At 39.5% G+C, this 20,642-nt stretch overlaps 1 protein-coding gene across 4 annotated transcripts in view; it reads left to right on the forward strand.

The window, feature by feature from the left end:
• The window catches only part of ROBO1 (roundabout guidance receptor 1), a 431,492-nt gene that overhangs the window by 309,330 nt on the left and 101,520 nt on the right, over positions 1-20,642 (forward strand). For all 4 annotated transcript variants that reach the window (XM_045002116.1, XM_045002117.1, XM_045002119.1 and 1 more), the window contains exons 4-6: positions 5,352-5,472; positions 9,544-9,682; positions 10,999-11,126. In XM_045002116.1, the coding sequence (XP_044858051.1) occupies positions 5,352-5,472; positions 9,544-9,682; positions 10,999-11,126 (388 nt within the window). The remainder of the gene's footprint in view (positions 1-5,351; positions 5,473-9,543; positions 9,683-10,998; positions 11,127-20,642) is intronic.

A 20,642-nucleotide genomic window follows, 5' to 3' on the forward strand; every position in this document is an offset into this window, starting at 1 on the left:
GTAGAAAACATTCAAAAATATTTTTAATAAAATTGTCTTTATTATTGTTTAACAGTATAATTAATCGCGATTAATTTTTTTAATCGCGCAATTATTTATTTTTAAATATAGAGAGTGCATTTGTGAGTGTGTGTGTGTATAGTTAATATATGATATTGTGTAAATTTGAGTAATGTTTTGTGGTTTTGGTTTATTGGTTGAATGAATTATTATTTGTATATCTTTGCTGTTGAGCGGTCATAATTTATTATTCTAAGTTTAACTCATAGGACACCCCCAACTTTTTGTATGGACATCTTTTGTTATTTAATGAAATAAATAAAATTAAATTGGGATAGCTGAAATACTCATGAATGCCAAAGTGACTTGTCAGTTAAAGCCCATATAACATGCCATCATATCATGTATTCTTTATACACAACATATGTTATAGAAAAACTGTGTTTATAAATATTCTAGAACTCACTGCTATAAAGCACTGGGGACCACCTGTGATCTGCTGTGTGTCCACATCTCTTCATTGACAGTTCCCAGCAGTTCCAGAGCCGTAAACACTTTTAATGGGTCTATTTTGTATCCTCCACTTGTAAAGCCAGGTGTCTTTTGTTACCAGGAGTTCAACTGTACAAGGCTTAGAGAGAGCCGTAAGATCTCTAAAAAAAGATTTGAATTAGATTTTCCATAAGTATAAAATATAGTGACTTTTAAAGTCTATTAATTTGGATCTTTCCAAGATTAGAAGCAAACACTGGGTCTCACTGGGAAGTGGTGGTATAAAATATTTTGAAAACAGACACTAGTACTTCTTGTTTGTAAGGAAAACTACTACTCCTTAGGTTGAAAATGTATCCCCTACTGCACAAAAATGCCCCTTGCCTGTGGTTATGTTACACTGTTAGTTTTTTAACCCACGGAACAATCATTAGGTACTCTAAACTTCAGATGATATATATTGATATATAGATATGCACACACGCACAATATGAGAGAAAGAGACCTAAAATATACTTAGCAAAACCACTGATAACTAGTTAATCTCCCCACTCTGAGTAACTTTAGTTTGAATAATTTAATAGTTATTGCCCACAAAGAAGAGATTTGTCTCTTTGCTGCCCACCGTATTGCATTGTAGCTTATAATTCAGCAGTAACAGAAGAAATGTGTTGGAAAATCTCAGTATGTAAATTATCCCTCGCATCTGCACAGATAGACCCATCCATGTTTTTCAGACATATACCTATTATTACATCAACTCATTTGTCCACTTACTTCAGTGTCTCCTCTCTGCCATTGCTCGGAACTTCATGCTTGAGAGAAAAGCGGGGGTGTTGGTGTTAATGGATATAGGACACAAATCTAATGTAGCTACAGCTTTCCTCAGGCAAAGCTATTTTATGTTAAAACAAAGGATGATGTAATTTGTCCCATTCAATTGGGAGTTGGCTAATTGCTAAAAAGTAATGGGAAACGTATGTAGTCAGTCAACAAAGGAAATACATTTTCAATCAGTCAGCAGTGAATAATTCATTCAGGATACATATAGTACTCTGTACATGCATGTGTGTATTATACGCACACACCATATTTATGGGGAGATGATATCTATGTGATAAACTTATCATAAACCTGTGCGATTTTTCATATTCCTATGATTGTATCACCTGCCCACTGAGCCAGCAACCCAGGAACTTACTTTAACATTCCTGACCCCTGTGCAGCTTCTGTCATCTTTTAAAAACAAACTACCATCCTGTCTGAGGCCCAGGAGGTACAAAAATGAGCCTTGAGACTGTTACCAGCTTTTCTAATCATAAAAATGTCAGAGCTTTAAATCTGATGTCTGAAGGTCCTTGAGGGTTAGAAAGAGGATCTTCATACATATATCACTCCTTATTGTTTGACCCAACACTTACATCTAACTGGGAAGTACCCAAGGTATGGAGAAGTGACTTTTGGTAATTTTGAGTTGCTTTACATATTTGTTTTAATGTTTATCTCCATCTGAACTTTGTACAATTAGATTCATGGTAAGAAAGACACCTGACTTTGCAGATGGAAACGAGATCGTTCCAATAAGATTTTTTTAAAGCTCTTTAAAATGTTCCTAGAATAGTGTTTTGGGATTTTTTTGTAAATTATGGTTCATATAGAACAGTGCTACTCAGTCGGGCCACCGCTTGTTCAGGGAAAGCCCCTGGCAGTCCGGGCCAGTTTGTTTACCTGCCGCATCCGCCGGTTCGGCCGATCGCGGCTCCCACTGGCTGCGGTTCGCTGCTCCAGGCCAATGGGGGCTGCGGGAAGTGGCGCGGGCCAAGGGATGTGCTGGGCGCCCTTCCCGCAGCCCCCATTGGCCTGGAGTGGCGAACCGCGGCCAGTGAGAGCCGCGATCGGCCGAACCTGCAGATACGGCAGGTAATCAAACCGGCCCAGACCGCCAGGAGCTTTCCACGAACAAGCGACGGACCGGCTTTTAGAAGCACTGATTTAGAATGTGTGTTGATGTGTTATAATGGTTGATATAAAGGTAGGATTTTCATAAATGTCAAACCAGGAGCTCAAGTTTCATTCACAGTCAGTGGAACTTGTGCTCTTAAATCACTGAGGCACATGTGAAAATCCCCACCTTTCCTCTATGTAAGTTTGAGATGAGAGTAATTTACCCACCCTCAGGTAAGCCAATAAACTTTTATTTCACACCACCATATAGTCAACATTGATATAAGTATGCAGAGAGATAGGTGTGTATGTATATCTAGACATATTTATACAAATATGCACACATACAATGAATAATATAACATCTTGATAATATTTATTACTGCAGTCCTTTAAATTGTATTACTTTGGGGGATATGAAATGAAAATCTAGTTGTGTACTTCATACCCTTCTCTTGCTGTTTGAGGCTATAAGCAAATAACACATTTACCTTACTTAAAAATATTTGCAGGTGACCTTAAATACTCCATTCGACATGCTTCAAATTCCAATTGAAATTTCATCATTGCTAGATCGCTAGATAAAGGACATCGCTTTTTCTCTCCGAAACGATGTGCGCTAACAGCAAAAGCATGAAATTTGTATTCAACACTATCTCAATAACTGACTGTCATCATTGTGTGTATATGTCTTACAATGATAATAAGAGTCCATTGCCGCTCAAGATGTCAAGTTCTCAGGGATAGATTTCTAGCTGTAGGCAACTTGTGCAAAATACTTCACATTGTAAACATTCTCTGGCTAGTCACTGATTGTATTAGGCCTTTTAATGTAACTTTATAGGCACCTTTTTTTTTCCGCTACATTTCAATTTAAATTATTATCATATGTGATCTGAGTTTTAAGACTTTCCAACTTACAAAAATCATTAAAGAATATTTAAGTGGAATTGCAGGCAACAGGAGATTTATTCAAGTTAATGTATGCATTCTGTTCTGTTGTGAACATGTTTTGTTTAAGTTTAAAAGCTTAATTAACCAAGGCTTTTATTAAATGAAGAAGGATTCAGATTTTTGGCTTATATTTCATAATCTCTTTTTAAGTAAAATGTAGCACTGTTCAATCTGAAACGTCACGGGGGAATTCTTTGCTTATACCAATTCAACGTCATTAACTTGCAAAGAAATGAACTAGGGTAAATATGAGCAGGAAGTTAGCTAGCTCACTCCAGATATTGCCAAATGCAGGCTCTGTATACCTCTGCCTGAGTGCTCAGCACTTTTGAATGTCGAACCCTTACTTCTTTGTATAAATGTGGATTTAGGAGCTAAATGTTAGGCTTCCATTAAAACAAAATCTTGGTATAAATATATCTTACTGCTACACAAGTTGTGAGGTATGGTGTTTCTTGAGGATCCATCTTAGGAAAAAGGCATCATTTATTTACTCTGCCAGTACCAGTAATGGAGGGCATAAGCAAGCAGATCCACACTCCTGGTGGTGCATGAGAACAGAAGTCAGATTTTTTTTTTTAAATGAGAAGCAGTTTTTAAATAGCCTTTTTCATTTTTTTCGGTGAGGTACTTAACTGCTTTATGGTTAGTGGAATCTAATTAAATGTAAAGTTGTGATTCAGGTGAGAGGGTTTTTCTGGTGTTGTAAACCTTTCATAGTTTATAAACAAGAAGACCGCAACTCAGTGCTGAAAGACAAATTTGTCCCTAATGCGGGAATTAAATATATTTTCATCACCAAGCAGAAAGACATTAAAATAATTTGTATGCAAAGACCATATTAGATGTGTCTGATTCTGATATACTAACAGTAGAAAGGAAATTGTAGAACTTATGGTTATCAAGCCAGGGGCGCCTCTGCCTTTTTGGCCGCCCCAAGCAGTCATGCGCGGGAGGCGCCCCGGAGCCGCGGGAGCAGCGGACCTCCCGCGGGCATGACTGCAGAGGGTCCGCTGGTCGCGCGGCTCAGCTGGACCTCCCGCAGCTGCGGACGGTTCGCAGGTCCGGCGGCTCTGCTTGAGCTGCCGCAGGCATGCCTGCGGGAGGTCCAGCCGAGTCGCGGGACCAGCGAACCGTCCGCAGTCATGCCTGCGGGAGGTCCGCTGCTCCCGCGGCTCCGGGGCGCCTCCCGCGCATGACTGCTTGGGGCGGCCAAAAAGGTAGAGCCGCCCCTGGCTTGATAACCATAAGTTCTACAGTGGCCCGCGGGAGGTCCACTGGAGCCACGGGACGAGCGCCCCCTCCGCAGTCATGCCTGCGGCAGGTCCGGTCGTCCCGGGGCTCCGGTGGACCTCCCGCAGGCATGACTGCGGCAGGTCCGCCGGCCCAGCCTGCCGCCCCCCCCCGGGAAAGGGCCGCCCCATGCGCGTGCTTGCCGCGCTGGGGTCTGGAGCCGGCCCTGTATCAAGCATTAAACAGAAGCAAGGAACAGCTACTATTGGGCAGTAGACAAATAGAAGTGGAGTATCTTCTGGATCCACAAAAGTGAAGAGGCTTTAGAATACAGAAATAAAAAGGTATAAAGCTAATAAGGTGAACAAAATGATTTTGGTGTGAAACTTATTAATTAGCCTAGTTTCTCCATTCAACCCCAAATTCCTAAAGCATGATTTCATATGGTTATTTGTTATCCATAACTAAAAGGCTTTGGAGACTAAAACTTTCTCATTTTAGATGGAAGTCCAAATAAAATTTGCTCAGTATTCTGTATTTTATGCTTTCTATTGGTGAAATGTCAATGTGCAGTAAATGAGATACACCAAGCAAGAGTCTACATTCAGCAATTAGTTTCATAATCATATTTAGCATCTACGTAGCATGGTACATTTTTAAAGCACTTTACGGACATTATCTAATTGATTATTTTAAAAGTAATTTTTATTATTCTTGATTTGTCCTAGATCAGAGGAGGAAAGCTCATGATTACCTACACGAAAAAGAATGATGCTGGCAAGTATGTCTGTGTTGGAACAAATATGGTGGGAGAACGAGAGAGTGAAGTGGCGGAGCTCACCGTTTTAGGTAAGAGAGACTCCGTCGTGTGACACTTCATTAGTGAAAATGCCAGTATTTAATACAGCTTCATTTTTGGTATCGGGAGAAGCAGTTTTAAAGCAAGGTTGTTGTTTTTTTTTTAATCATCCATCTCCTTTGCCATGTTCATATTGGGCGTGTTCTTGTGACAGTCATGGATAGCTGCCTGATGCCATATTCCAGAAAATAATTTATCATCAATATCCGTTCTTCAGCACATAGTGGAATATTGTTGAAATAAAGAGGTTTGTTACTCCAGAATGAGATGAAAATTGAGGGTAAAGAGGAAATAATGAACACAAGTCAGCAAACTATGCTGATTTGTGAACAGAAAATGTAGATTTTTTTTTCACATATGCGGTCAGATCTGACTTGGTTTTCACACTGCAGGTAATTCCAGTTTTTACTGACCATAAAAAATTTATAAATAATATCAAAAAAAATTAACTTCAATAACAAGCGTATGTATCATTTTCTCCTTCCATGAGGAATTTAATATAATCTCAGAAATTTAACTGAATCATTTATGTAATGAAATCTTCAAATATGGATAGATCTGCTTTATGCATACATATACATTGACCTAGTAAAACAGGAGGTGGGCTACCACTTTGATACTTGCTGAGTGGCATAAATTTGCTACCATACAACTAGCTCAAATGATCCTAGAAACATTACACGATGTCTAATCATCATTAAAGGGGATTTTCAGTCAAATTAAGCTAACTCAAGCTACCTTGACTGCAAAACCACACCTTTTTTGCCTTTGTAGACAAGACCTTATGATGTCTGCAGTGCAGCCTGAGAATATCTCTGGCATTTTATGGCTGCCTCAGGATCTTCAGTGTGGTCCTGATTCTGGACTCTCAGTGTGAAGTGTTGCTTCAAAGCAGTATAAGGCTTGGAAACAGCTTAACCATGTTTATATTGGGAACAAACACTTTGAGTGCACAGTTTACACCCATCAGTTTGGAAACTTCACAGCAACATTGAAGTTTGAAAATAGCTGGATTCAGTTCAAGTTCCTCAGTGCTGGCCCTATCTCTAGCACTGGTATTTTATTCTGCTTGAGGCACTGCTCCCTCAGTGTTCGGTGCTTTGATTTATTTTCAGTCCAGTTCAGAGCTGAGGTGCTGGACATCTTGAAATCCTGTTCAGTGTTTATGAGTGGAGGGGATTCCTTAATATGTTGACAGTATTTAGCATCTCAAACTATGTTGGCATCCTCTCAGCAGTCGGCAAGACAGTGTGGTAATTTTTTTTTTGGAAGCTCAAGATATTTTCCTGTATATTGCTGTGATGTTTTCTATTTCAGGTACCTTTGAAGCACTTGGTTTAGAGGTAAATTTAAGTCAAGTCAACTGTTAGGACTTCCAGACTTTCTGAAGTCCGGAAATTTACAAGAAACTTTGTTTGCATGAATATGGTTCTTATTCTTATATATTAAGTGCCCATGCAGCTGCGTTGGTTAATTACTATTTACTATTATCCCAGGAATGGTAGTATTGATGAGTTATAGTTGTCTTATTGGAAAGTATTAGCTTGATTCCCCTTTCTGAAGACTGAAAGAAAGAAGGAATCTTCACGGGTTTTCATTTAGTTTTTTGTTTTTCTTTAATTCAAAATTTATCTCCGATTATTGTCCTGGAAAAAAAAAAGATTCCCTTCTGGAGAGGAAGAATGATGTAGTGGCTACAGCACTAGCCTAGGACTAGAGAGAACAGGTTCAGTTTCCGATAGATAGATAGATAGATACACACTTATACATATAGATAAGTATTCTCAGCTGGAGAGATGACATTTTTGACATTTATCCAGCCAAACTTCTCCTTTCCTTCTTATATATTCTGAAGATATTTACTGAGAGTCTATTATGAAAACTCCCTAATACTTATTTGAACCAGGCAGAAACTCTTAGGGTACGTCTACACTACCCGCCCGGGTCGGCGAGTAGCGTTCGACCTCTCGGAGTTCGACATAGCGCGTCTCATCTAGACGCAATATGTCGAACTCCGAACGCGCTCCCGTCGACTCCGGAACTCCACCACCGCGAACGGCGGTGGCGGAGTTGACGGGGGAGCCGCGGACTTCGATCTCGCGGCTTCTGGACGGGTGAGTAGTTCAAACTAAGGTAGTTCGAGTTCAGCTACGCGGCGAATAGCTGAACTTGCGTACCTTAGTTCGACCCCCCCCCAGTGTAGACCAGGCCTTAGACTATTAATACAGCATTTTCATTCTTAACCTTCCTATAGACTATGGATCTAAAGAACTGCATGAGTGCTATGTTCACTGGTATTGCCTAGCAGTCCAGCATTTCATTGTTATAGGGTTTTCTAGGTTAGAATCATTTTTCTTTTGCATAATTTTGCCAAACATCATTATCTAGACTCTTCTCCTTCAATAAATCTAGGCTTGCCATTTCCAGAATTTCATGTACTGGCTTTGGCGTGCCCAACAGTCTTCCCTGCCACCTTTTTGCACCTACATGCCTTGAGGGCTTTGGGGATTTTTATTACTTTCTAAATAAATGTGCAGGTAAACCTGTTTTGCTTCTGTTGCACCAACACTTTTTTTATGCCAGTTAGCTGCATTAAACCTGTTTGTGATGGTATCTCTTTTATAACATCCTCTGCCTATTGTTTGGGCTCTTGTAGAGGCAGTCCTGACAACTTTTAGACTCCAGGAGTGAGGTTCTGTTATAATTTTTACTGTACCTTGTGGAGAAAATATATTTATCTGTAAGGGGTATGTTGTTATAAGTTCACACTCATCTACCCACCTTATCCACAGGGTGGAAAGTGCATGTTTCAAATATATAAATAAAACATTTTCAGCAACTTACATTTAGAGCTCAGCGGGATGTTCTCTTCCACTTCATGTGAGTTGAGGTTAGCTGTCCAAAAATTCAAAACCTATAGATGTTCCTGGCTTATATGTGCTATGAGCATGGACCCGTGATAACAGCAACTTCTGTGAACAAGAATTATAGAGAAGTAATTTTCTTTTTCTTTGTGCTGGTGAGAAAGAAAATGATCACTTTTCTCTTTGCTCTAACACTTGAAATGATTCTATCAAACATAAACTGTTACTGATGACAAGGTGCAATCATACTGAAGATTCTGTGGTGGCTTTAACTAGCCTCCGAATATCTTCAGTACTTCGCCATCGCATCAGGGTCTCTGGAGAGGCAATACTTAATGAGTGCCTTCTGTCAAAGGTACAGTAAAATAGTGATGCCCGTTGTCAGCTTTGGTGCCTTGCAGCAGATCTGTTTCTGTCACTGGAGAGAAACTGAGGCCACTTAGGTCTAGTCTACACTACTGCACTACATCCGTGCAGCAGCACTCATGTAGCTTCGCCACTGTACTGCGTATAATTACTCCACCTCAATGAGAGGCAGAAGCTAAGTCGATGGGAGAGTGTCTCCTGCCGACAAAGCATGGGTGCGGACACTGCTTTAAGTCGATGTAACTTGCGTCCCTCAGGGTGAGGGCTTTTTCACACCCCTGAGCGACATAACGTACATCGAGTTAAGCAGTAGTGTAGAAAAGCCCAGAGTCAGGTCTGATGTAATTTGCATATTTACATTGTGTACATGATTTTTGTGATTCTTACCAGGGCCGCCCAGAGGATTCAGGGGGCCTGGGGTCTGCGGTGGTGGAGGGCCCCTGCCACCGAAGACCCGGCACTTCGGTGGCAGGTCCCAGGGTGGAAGGACCCCCCGCCGCGGGTCTTCGGGGCACTTCGGTGGCAGATCCCGGAGCAGAAGGACCCCCGCCACCTAATTGCTGCCAAAGACCCGAAGCGGAAGAAAGAGAGTTTTCCGAGTGAAGGACCCCGCTCTAGGGGCCCCAAAAAACTCTCGTGGGGGCCCCTGTGGGGCCTGGGGCAAATTGCCCCACTTGCGCCCCCCCTCTGGGTGGCCCTGATTTGTACAGCAAAATTGACCTGGCTGCACACAAGTAACTCTGGAATCCCCACCTCAGCCACCGTGAGGCACTGCAAGTCTTGCAGTGCTGGCCTTTAGCTGTAATCCAGTGTTTCTTTCCTTTCCTTTAGAAAGACCATCTTTTGTGAAGAGACCCAGTAATTTGGCTGTAACTGTGGAAGACAGTGCAGAGTTTAAATGTGAGGCTCGGGGTGACCCTGTGCCTACAGTAAGATGGCGAAAAGACGATGGGGAGTTACCAAAAGCAAGGTGCAGTATGTTAAGTTACCTTTTGGATAAGATCAAGTGCGGGTATCAATTTAATATCTAACAGTGGATAACTCCTGTGCTTGTATGGATGGGCTTGGCGATCTAATAGGACTTCTTCTATTTCTGAATCCCATGGTCCTCTGCTTACAGATATAATTCACTTCTGTTGAAACCTTAGAAACAGCTTGAACTAAAATCTTTACAACCTACTACAAAAACAGCAAAAGTTTCAAGTTCAAACAATGTATAACATGAATGAATTCTGTACTTGAAGTACCTACTGTAATTATCAAAACTACTGTAAAATGTCTAAGAGATAATATAATTAGGCTACAGCACCAAGACGTGGATAATGGAATTGCAAGTGTTGCAAGATGCAGCCTGCTAATGCATAGTGCTGCTCTTAGGAGACCTGCGTTTTTTGTTATCAAGTCTCCAATTCACATTTCTTCTGTCATTGGCCTAACAGAATGGAAAGTAAAATAGTCTTGTAAAAAGGAAACACATTTTATGAAGATTTTTTTTTCATTTTGCTTAAATTCCTAATCATCAGTTTTAAAAGTATTGGTGGGGTTTTTTTCCCCAAAGACGACACACTGTAACATTTGGGTCCTTCATCTTCTACATCAAAATCCCGTTTCCTGTTAATCCAGTTTATAATTTATCTAAAAACCACTGCATATAGGGTTAAATAACTGCTTTCTAGGAAGAGAAACATACTGGCTACATTATGCAAAGATGAGTAAAAGGTGATGAAATTGGAGGGAATATTATAAGACTATGTTATTTCCTTATAAAAATGATTGAATGAGTTATGTTTTAGCTTGACTTTAAGATGGTCTTTGGTTATGTTCATAACAACAATGCTGCTTTTTTTAATCTTTTAAACCCTTATAGCTCATGATTTTTACATCTTCCTACATGCAAATGAACAAAAATATAAGAGTGATTTTTTTTCTTTCAGAAATATCATTAAATATGTTTACTAAATGCATTGTCATTAGAAGTCTTTAGGCCAGAGTCTAATGTCACCAGATTTACCAGTCAACTATGATTACTTTATTAGAGATGGTCTTGATTTTCACATTGTAAGTGAGATCAGATTAAGCTCTCAAGTGTGTTGTTTTGAAATATTTTTTCCATAGTTTGAAGGCAATATGCATATTTCATGTGTTGCTTAAATGTGTTCATATCTCAGAGAAACACGTGAATTTGAAGGCAAAAACGTCTTATGCTTATGCTTCATATACCAAGGAAACTGGCAATATTCTTTGTATTTATATAGTCACCCTTATTTGCTTTTATATGTGTTTAAGATATGAAATCCGTGATGATCACACCTTGAAAATCCGGAAAGTTGTGGCAGGAGACATGGGGTCTTATACTTGTGTTGCCGAAAATATGGTTGGAAAAGCTGAAGCATCAGCAACTCTGACAGTTCAAGGTAAGCTGTTCCTTTATATAATACTTAACCCCAGAAAAAGGAAAGAAAATGGATTTTCTATGCAGTAACCTTAATAGATCCATAATTAATATTGAATGTGATAGGCTATGTTGTTAAAAAAATACAGAAAGATCATTTTGGTTTGATTATGCACTGTTAAACTACTGAAGCATTTAAGAACATAAGAACGGCTATACTGGGTCAGACCAAGCGTCCATCCAGCCCAGTATCCTGTCTACTGACACTGGCCAATTCCAAGTGCCCCAGAGGGAGTGAACCTAACAGGCAATGATCAAGTGATCTCTCTCCTGCCATCCATCTCCACCCTCTGACAAACAGAGGCTAGGGACACCATTCCTTACTCATCCTGGCTAATAGACATTAATGGACTTAACCTCCATGAATAAATAATTTCAATTTTTTTTTCAGAAGTGTGAAAAGAATTAATGTTCAATGCTGGGAAGGGAATGCATTTTGAACTCCAATGGCATTAGAAGCATGTTATTTCTACTCTTTGTATTTAAAAGCTTAGGAGACAGGAGAACTTTTTTCTCCTTTCTGTGACTGTTATCACCACAAATTATTTTAACTGGATACAGATATTGTGACTTCAAGTATCTGTTGGATTTTTTATTTAAAGTAGTAAAGTTGACATTTTTTAGATTCCCAAATGGTAAAATATTTCGCCTACACTGGGGGCGGGAAGGGTCTACCTAAGATATGCAACTTCAGCTACGAGAATAGCGTAGCCGAAGTTGACATATCTTAGTTCGACTTTCCTCGCATCCTCATGGTACAGGGTCAATTGCCGCAGCTCCCCCGTCGACTTTGCTTCCGCCTCTCGCCGAGCTGGAGTTCAGCAGTCCATGGGAGAGCGATTGGGGATCGATTTATCATGTCTACACTACACGTGATAAATCGATCCTCGATAGATCGATCGCTACCTGCCGATCCGGCAGGTAGTGTAGACGTACCCTATTAGTGGAAGTTTACAACCATCATACTCCATTCTGTATGATCCTCTGCTGATCTCTTGTGGATGAATGGTCCTTTTGATCCACCCAGTATACCACATCATTTACCCAAGATCATTTCCAGTCTTCCCTTCCAGTGCCTGTAAACATGTCATGCCACTGACCCTTTTAAAATGTGCCCTGCAAATTAATTCATTCTTTTAATAAGATCTCTAATAGCATTTGCTAAATCCCAATAATCACCAATCTCATCAGATGTTTATTCTTCCAGATGTCTCTGTTGCTCTTTCTAGTCTGGTGTGACTTCAGTATCTGATCTTCTGTAAAGATGCTTCCTAAGTAGCAATAATTTCTTATGTGTATGGCTGTGTCATTCACTGGACTCTTACATGTTTTCCCAGGATCCTTGTCTAGCGCCATAGTTTTTATCTTATCCACGTTCCACTTTAGACCATATTCTTTGCCATATTCATATATAATTTCTACTAACATCATGAGATCTTCCGAATCAGCCATCAGCACTATCATCTGTATAGAAGAAATTATTCACCAATTTTTCCACTCATCTTAATACCCTCTTCTGTTTCCTGTATTAATTTAATTAAGTACTCGCTATAAATGTTGAATAAAGTTGATCACCTTGTCTCAATTTTCTCTCTTGATCTCTATTAGATTTTCATTTTCATCTCCTGTTATAACTACCTTCTGATTCCAGTGTAATTGTTTTATTACTCAGAGTTTTTATCCATCAATCCACACAGATCTTAATATATTGAGCAATTTGTAGAGGTAGATTCTGTCAAGTGCTTTTTGGAAGTCAGTGAAACACAAGTATGCTGTTTTCCCCATTTCAATTGATCTTTCCAATATGAGCTTCAAGTTCATAATGGTGTTGATCATGCCCTTTCCACATTCGAACCTGTATTGTTGTTGGCTTATTTCCTTATCAGTCTTTCCTTTAATTTGGTATTGAGCAACTCACAAATGCATCTTAGAGGCATGCAATATTAGGTCAATTATTCTGTAGTTTTTACAATCCATAGTGGTGTTGTTTTTAAGGATTTGGATACACAGTTAGGTTGTAAAATCTTCTGGCAATTCTCAAACTTATTCTTCATTACATCTGACAGAGCTTTCAAGCCTTCATCCCCCTATACTTTTTAACAGTTCAGCTAGTATTCTGTCACAACTCCTTTCAGAAGTCTTTTTATTGCCACTGTGATTTTTTCATCCATTATTGGTGTGCTTAATTCATCAATCCCTATTTGAAGTTTTTGAAGGTTATCATCACCATATAGTTCTTTGATATATTCTCACCATCTCTCTTTCTTGTCTTTAGAGTCTATCAGATAGTGTCCATTTTTTTCCTTAAGGGTCATATTGATCTCCTTTCTTCTGTAGCTAAAGACTATTATCTTTTGATAGAGGTCACTTTTTTTGTTCTCTTTATCCTGTTGTTCAAGTTCTTGCATTTCTCATTCAAACATTCAGACTTTACTAATCTGCATTTATTCTGTATCATTTGATTTTGTCTTTGGTATTCCTCTCTTTCTGCAGTTGATCTTTGTGCTTTTACTTTACTCCTTTTGTCTATCTGACCAATGATTTCATCTCTTACTCATGGATTTTTCTTAGCTAGAAACTTCTTCCCTACATATTTATCTACAGCTTCTTTGATAGCATGTTTCAGACGTTCCCGAGTTGCTTGGTAGTCACTTTTTCTTGGTAGTGACTTTGTATCTCCTGATTTATCAGAGGTTCAAGGTTCCATCCTAGATAGTTTTTGGCTTTTCTGTAACTTTTTCAGTTTGCTATTCAGATTCATCTATGATCTGATCCAGAATCTAGACTTGGCATAACCTTAACCTTCTTACTGTTTTGTATACCTACAGTTGATAGTGATAAAATCAATTTGTTTTTTATACATCCCTCCTGGTGATTCCCATGTATGGTGAGATTAGTTACAGTGAACTATGTTTTGCAACTAATGAATCACAGATGTGTGTGTACAGCATATGCATACATACATTTAATACACTAAATCAGATCGATACAATTTCCGTCTCTTTTTCATGTTAGTAATCTATTAAAGCATACTGCAGCATTACTGTTCCTTTGAATGATAAAAATCAAGGGGAACTGAAGGAATTACTATGTGTAAAAAAAAATCTTCATTGCCTTTGTATACACAAGCCAGATGTTCACCATTGAGATAATCCCTCTCTTCCTTTCTCAGCTAGCAGACAGCCAATGATGTCATATTGATGCTTTTTTCCTAAGCTAGTGGGTATGATGATCCTTCTGTCCTTTTCTCTGTTCAGCAGGAGGGAGTTCTGGGGAAATATGGGCTTAAAATATTGTACTGAGTAACAAACTCTTATTTTGACACATTTACCATAGCAATGAAGTTGTTGCTCATAAAATGCTTAGCTTGTTCCAGTAGCTGACTCTAGAAATCTTTGGTGCTATCATCTTTTCTTAACACTGAGCCATCTGCGGCTCTTAAGCAGAATAAGGTGATCTGTAAAGGGATACTTCTGCTGTGAAGTTCTCATACCAATCCCCCAGTCTTTTTGGAGGTGTTTTATCCTTCTGTACATCTTGATACTTTGACAGGAAAATGAGATAAGGAACTTATCCTTGATGTCCACAAAATCCTTAGCTCCTGTGTTCATTTTCTTTAATTAAGGACTCTCCAATTAAAAATCGAAACAAACAAAAAAGTGAAAGAAAAACAATTTGAATTATTTTCAAGACAATTTGTTAGATTTGAACCTAAAATCAACTGTTAGTCTTGAAACCAAGATGCTGCTATTAAAGCAGCTAATTTTGTGACTGCAATTTCTGTTGCTACACTTTCAGAAATAATCTGTTTTGCAATGTACACATGTTGAGCAGTCCTATTTTTTCCAGTGGTCCTACTAATATGTAGCATTTCTTAGTCGCATAAATGTTTACAAGATTAAAGAGGATGGGTGTGGGGCTGTATTTCCAGAATACCATAATGCTTGTTTGGAATAGGCCCATAACCTAGGCCCTAATATGGCAAAGTACTTAAGCATATGCATAGGTCCATCTGAATTCAGTAAAGCTCTTAAACACATGCTTCAGTCACATTTACTTCATAGGATTTAAGCGAATGCTTAAAGTGAATCCTGTTTAATTGCATCTCTTAATCAGTACAGCAAAAGTAAGAAAATTGAAATAAGTATAACAGAACGACCCTCTGTGTTGGCATATTCACAACCTAATAGAGCCAGTGGAGGTGACGTTGGAAACAAAGTAAGTGGAGACCTACATAAGAGGCTGTGACTACACAGGCTTCTGCCTTCTTACCACCCAGATGTCCCAATTAGAGATGGGTTTGACAACGTTTTAGATGCTTTTTTTTTCATTCCACACACATACATCCAAGACCAAATCTGATTAGGTTTTGACCCGCTACCAGTGCTTCATGTTCCAGGGGACCATATCTGGCATTCTGGGAGACCATAATTACATTTTCAACAGTTACCCAAACCATTTCCATCAGTTCCTTTCATCATAACTTTGATTCTTCAATATAGCTATTGGAAAAAGCCTCTCCAATTCTGTTGTTTGTTCATTTGTGGTTTACTGGGTTATCACAAGACACATTGCTAAATTATCACAAGATACATATGCCAGATTTCATAACTTTCAGTCAAGCATATATCATTTGTACTAACGTATGGTAACTGCATTCTTTACTATACTTTTACTTTTACTATACTTCTACTTCATACTATAGCCAAGCCTGTTTTCAATAATGATATATATATATGTGCACTCTGGTTTCCCTACTTGCATTATAGCTTCCATTATTATTTTATAAGCATGCTTAGCAGATAGATTTTTTTTTTAATCCAAAACTAGAGATCCTTCAAGATCAGGTCAGAGGTCAATGATCAACACCCCACACATAATTTCCATAATACAGTGATTATGATAATTAATGTGACACAGGCTTTCAGTAGAGACCTTACATGACCCCTTCTGGTGAATTAAAGAGATCCCTGTACCCCTGGGAACTCTTGTGCCCTCTGCAGTTGGCATCAAGAGGTCTATGGATCACAGTCTCGTATATCCAAAACAAGGATCCTTTGCATACTTACATGTATCAGGTTTCTTTAGGTCTCAGATGCACCCCATAATTCTATGTGCTGGTCACAGAGCATCCTCTTTGAAGGACAAGTGCAAAAGATTCTAGCATACTAGTAAAGGTACTCAGGTTTGATGACAGGGCAGGTACAGCGATACTATTCTGGAGGAGTATGCGACTCTAGCAGTTCTGTGAGGTTAGTTAGATCAGGGGTCGATTGTGTTTTTGCTTGTAGCGGGAGTTCACTTGAGGCTAACTATGATCCATGCTTCTATGCAAGGGTGAAAGTGACCAAAATCTTTAGATAAACTAGGAGTCAGAGCTTTAATAAGATAGGGAGTAGCATCTTTGTTTTGTAGGCTTCCCTCCCACCCACCCACCGACCCCCCCACTGGTCCAAAATAGGTCAAGTTTAACCCTCAAGGCATGCTGCAAAAGACCCATCATTTTGATAGGGATTTTGGAGGGGGCAGAGGGCACAAGGAGTTTGCTGCTGTATTTATCAGATGATATATTCATTTTTATGCAGTTTTGGGTGATACTGAGTTTGACCGCAAATATAGTTCCTGTGAGGGCATCTCCGGCTCATAAATTAAAATAATAAGAATAAATTAAATTCTGATATTTTTAATGTGGCTTTAAAAATAGTATGATATTTGGAACCCATTATTGACATTAGGGAAGTAACCAAACAAATCCCTGGATCTGAACACCCTTGAATTTTGAAGTTGCGTTCCTGATTTGGATCTGAACGTCCTGTCTTGGGTCCCGCTCTAATTGAAATGTATTTTTCCTTTCTGAAAGCAGATTTTTTTATTACTAAGTCATATCCTGCCTATAATTCCCAATCAAAACACAGACAAAATAGTAAGCCACAAAAGTGTCCTGTAAAATGTAGTGATTATTTATTAACAAATTTGTGAAAAGACAAATGAGGGAAAGCACCACTTGTGGTTTTATAGCTTAAGGAATAGCCATTTTACCCTTAATGACTGTCATAACTTTGACAGCACTTGAGATTTCTATCAGTGATCTGTTGCCTCCACTATTTCAAGTGAACTGATATAAATCTTGAGAGAGACAAGGTAGGTGAGATAATATATTTTATTGGACCAACTTCTGTTGGTGAGAGAGAAAAATTTTCAAGCTTACACAGAGCTCTTTAAATCCATTTAACATAGCTTAATAAATAACCATTCCTGAGTTTAAAAAAATAATATTTTTGAATTGGAGGTTTAATAAAGAAATTGTTATATGATATTCTTAAACTTTTTCATGGTGTGACCCACGTTTTAATAGATTATTTAATGAATTATCTTCCCTACCATTCATGAACTTCTGGACCAATTCCCATCTGAGTAGTAACTGCACAACATCTCATGATAGCTACAGCAATTGCTTACAGAGAAAAAGTAATGTTAGAAAAGTTTTTTTGTTTTGTTTTAATGTCAAGTCTCTGAACCCAAGTTAGCTCCTGGAAACAAGGAAGGGAACCAGCTGCCTTTTAGGAAATCATTCCAAGTGCTATGGACCAGCAGTAGTCCAAAGAAGTGTGATATTAAAAATACCTTAAAGCTAGGGATTTTCAACTTGCTGAATTTTTTTTGGTTGGTGCTGTAAAGAACATGAAAACAATGGCTTTTAATTACCAGCTAAAGAATATTTAACTAATAGAGCTATTGAAGAGGTTTTCTAATAGCTGTAATTTCCTAAGCTTTATACAGTAGTTAGGAAAAAATCGATAACTGATGTAATAGTCTTCACTGTTGCAGACTTTGTTTCGTTGCTGTTATTCTAAAGCTAGTGTTTAAATAATTGTACTATCAGAATTGATTAAAATAGAACTTTACATCAAGTTGCTCATTTTTTCGTCTCTTGGGGGATTTTTGTGTATATGTATGAAATTGGTAGATAATGGGGTGACAATATTATCCAGTGGTTGGTTGGATCATAAACAGGTGTGTATATTTTATGTTCATTGTGAAATATTCTTGGATTATATGAATTGATGCTAAACACCAATATAAAGGTAAGCTTGACTTTTCTCTCTGTGTCCAATTCCTGTTATGTTTTCTACAGGATGATCTATACCAGTGTTTCTCCACTGTGGCCACATGAGGGGCTTTTCTGGGCAGTGACTGGGGAGGGGAGGAGCACCAGCAGGGCGTGGGCCCTGCCCCCCTCTGGATCCACAAACTCCAGAGGCAGCCAGTGAGTTCCCCACCTTCCTGGGGGTGGTGAGGCTGGTACTTCAGGCCTCAGCCCTGGAGTGGTGGGCGGCAGGCTCCGGTCATAGGGCTTCGGGCTCTGTCCCTGGACCTTCACATATTGCCCCTGGCCCCTGCTGCACTGTCTCCCTACCCACCTCCCCTTCCGGGGCATAATTTGTTGTCTGGCTTGCCAGGGCTGAATAAATCTGCTGTGAAAATTGATATTTGTACGTTTGCTAATATCACTTTTAACAGTCTTCCAGCTAGCTAGTGTGTCTGCTGATGTGAAAGGTGATATCAACAAACATCTAAATGTTACTTTTCACAGCAGCAGATTTACTAGCTAGCAAGTCTTTTTTTTTTTTTTTTAAAAGGGGGAGGGAGGGGGCAAAAGAAACCACAACACAAAAATACAAGAATGTGCAAAGCACCTTATTTGTGTTTCTATTCTGTTTAAGACCAGTACAGAATAGAGACAACTGTACGTTATTTTTATTATGTCTGCAAAAAACCCTCTACATAAATAAGTTGTACTCTGAGGCCACCAAAAAAATTGTTGAGAATCTCCATAGATAGTGATCATGATTAAAAGGACACATTTGCCAACAGAGACGATACATATTGTTTATTTTTTTCCATTTATCTGATTATGAAAGGTGTGCCTATCCAGACTCTGGATGTCCCTACAACAAATTAGAAGAATGAAAATAAAATTAAATAGTATCTTACCCCTACAGCCAGCTGCTCTCAATCCCAGAAAAAAACCTTACCCCACCCAGATCCGCGTTTATTTCTTGTTTAATGGAAAAACTGTGTTAAACTCAGACATCATGTATGCTAACTGGTGACAAATGCCGACTTTTCAACATTAAATACTGCACTCTTTCATTGTTTTGCTAAGGAGCAGGTTTACTATACCGTTTTGTGACTACTATGTTTGGTATGTTTGGGCATTAAAATTCTCTTTCATTATGTGTTGAATAATAGCTAGGGCAGTTAGAGGGACAAATTAAGGATAAATACAGTAATCTTAAAAGTCTTCATAGCACAAGCTACAGTTTGTAACCAGGCACTATGTCATAATCCAAGAAAAATCTTGTTGCTGCAGGCCTGAATGACATACAATAATAATAGTAATAATTTGGAGATATACCAATCTCCTAGAACTGGAAGGGACCTTGAAAGGTCATTGAGTCCAACCCCCTGCCTTCACTAGCAGGACCAAGTACTGATTTTTGCCTCAGATCCCTAAGTGGCCTTCTCAAGGATTGAACTCACAACCCTGGGTTTAGCAGGCCAATGCGCAAACCACTGAGCTATCCCTCCCCCTTTACTGTGCATGTAAATTCTGCTTCCTGCAGGAGCAATATATTTACAATATATTTGGTAGCCTCTTCTATTTTCTATGAATGACTGCAAAGGTACTCCCAAGATTGTAGTCCAAATATTTTCCTTCTGTTTATGGCACATGCCCCATCAGCCACGCACAATATATTCTACAAGATTCATTTGCCACTGCGTGATACTACTGAGGCTTACATCATGCATCCTGCTGCTTTTCTTTCTCTGACAGGGTACCCCTGCTTCTTAGTGCGAATACGATGAGCTTTCTGCTCTCATTCCATATTTCAAAGGCAGGCATGATCCTTTTTGTATTGGCTTTTCTCCAAGCTAACTGCCAGCTCTCCCTGATGGCATTACTGGAGGATCTACAGCAGGGGTGTCCAAACTACGGCCCGCGGGCCAACTGCGGCCCGCGGGTCAGTTTTTATTGGCCCGCAGCAAATTCTGAAAATATAATTGAATATGGCCCGCACATGGCGCTTGAGCTCAACTCTGTTGCACTTCTCAGTTTCAACACTAGATGGAGCCAGTCACAGAAAAGGTGCTTCTCCACTAAACAAAATTAAGCAAAGAAAAATAGTTACCACGAGTCACCAGAAATGGCTGCACCGAAGAAACGCAAGATAGCAAGTGAGTGTAGAACAGGGGTGGGCAAACTATGGCCTGCAGGCCACATCCGACCCGCGGGACCGTCCTGCTGAGCCCCCGAGCTTCTAGCCCGAGACGCTCGCCCCCGGCCCCTCCCACACTGTTCCCCTCGCCCACAGCCTCAGCTCGCTCGCTCGCTCCACTGCCGGAGCCGGCACAAGGCTCTGCTGTGAGCTCCTTGGGCAGTGCAGCTGCAGAGCCCGGCCTGACCCAGTGCTCT

This window comes from Mauremys mutica, chromosome 1 (genome assembly GCF_020497125.1).
Source record: "Mauremys mutica isolate MM-2020 ecotype Southern chromosome 1, ASM2049712v1, whole genome shotgun sequence".
NCBI classification, from domain to species: domain Eukaryota; kingdom Metazoa; phylum Chordata; order Testudines; family Geoemydidae; genus Mauremys; species Mauremys mutica.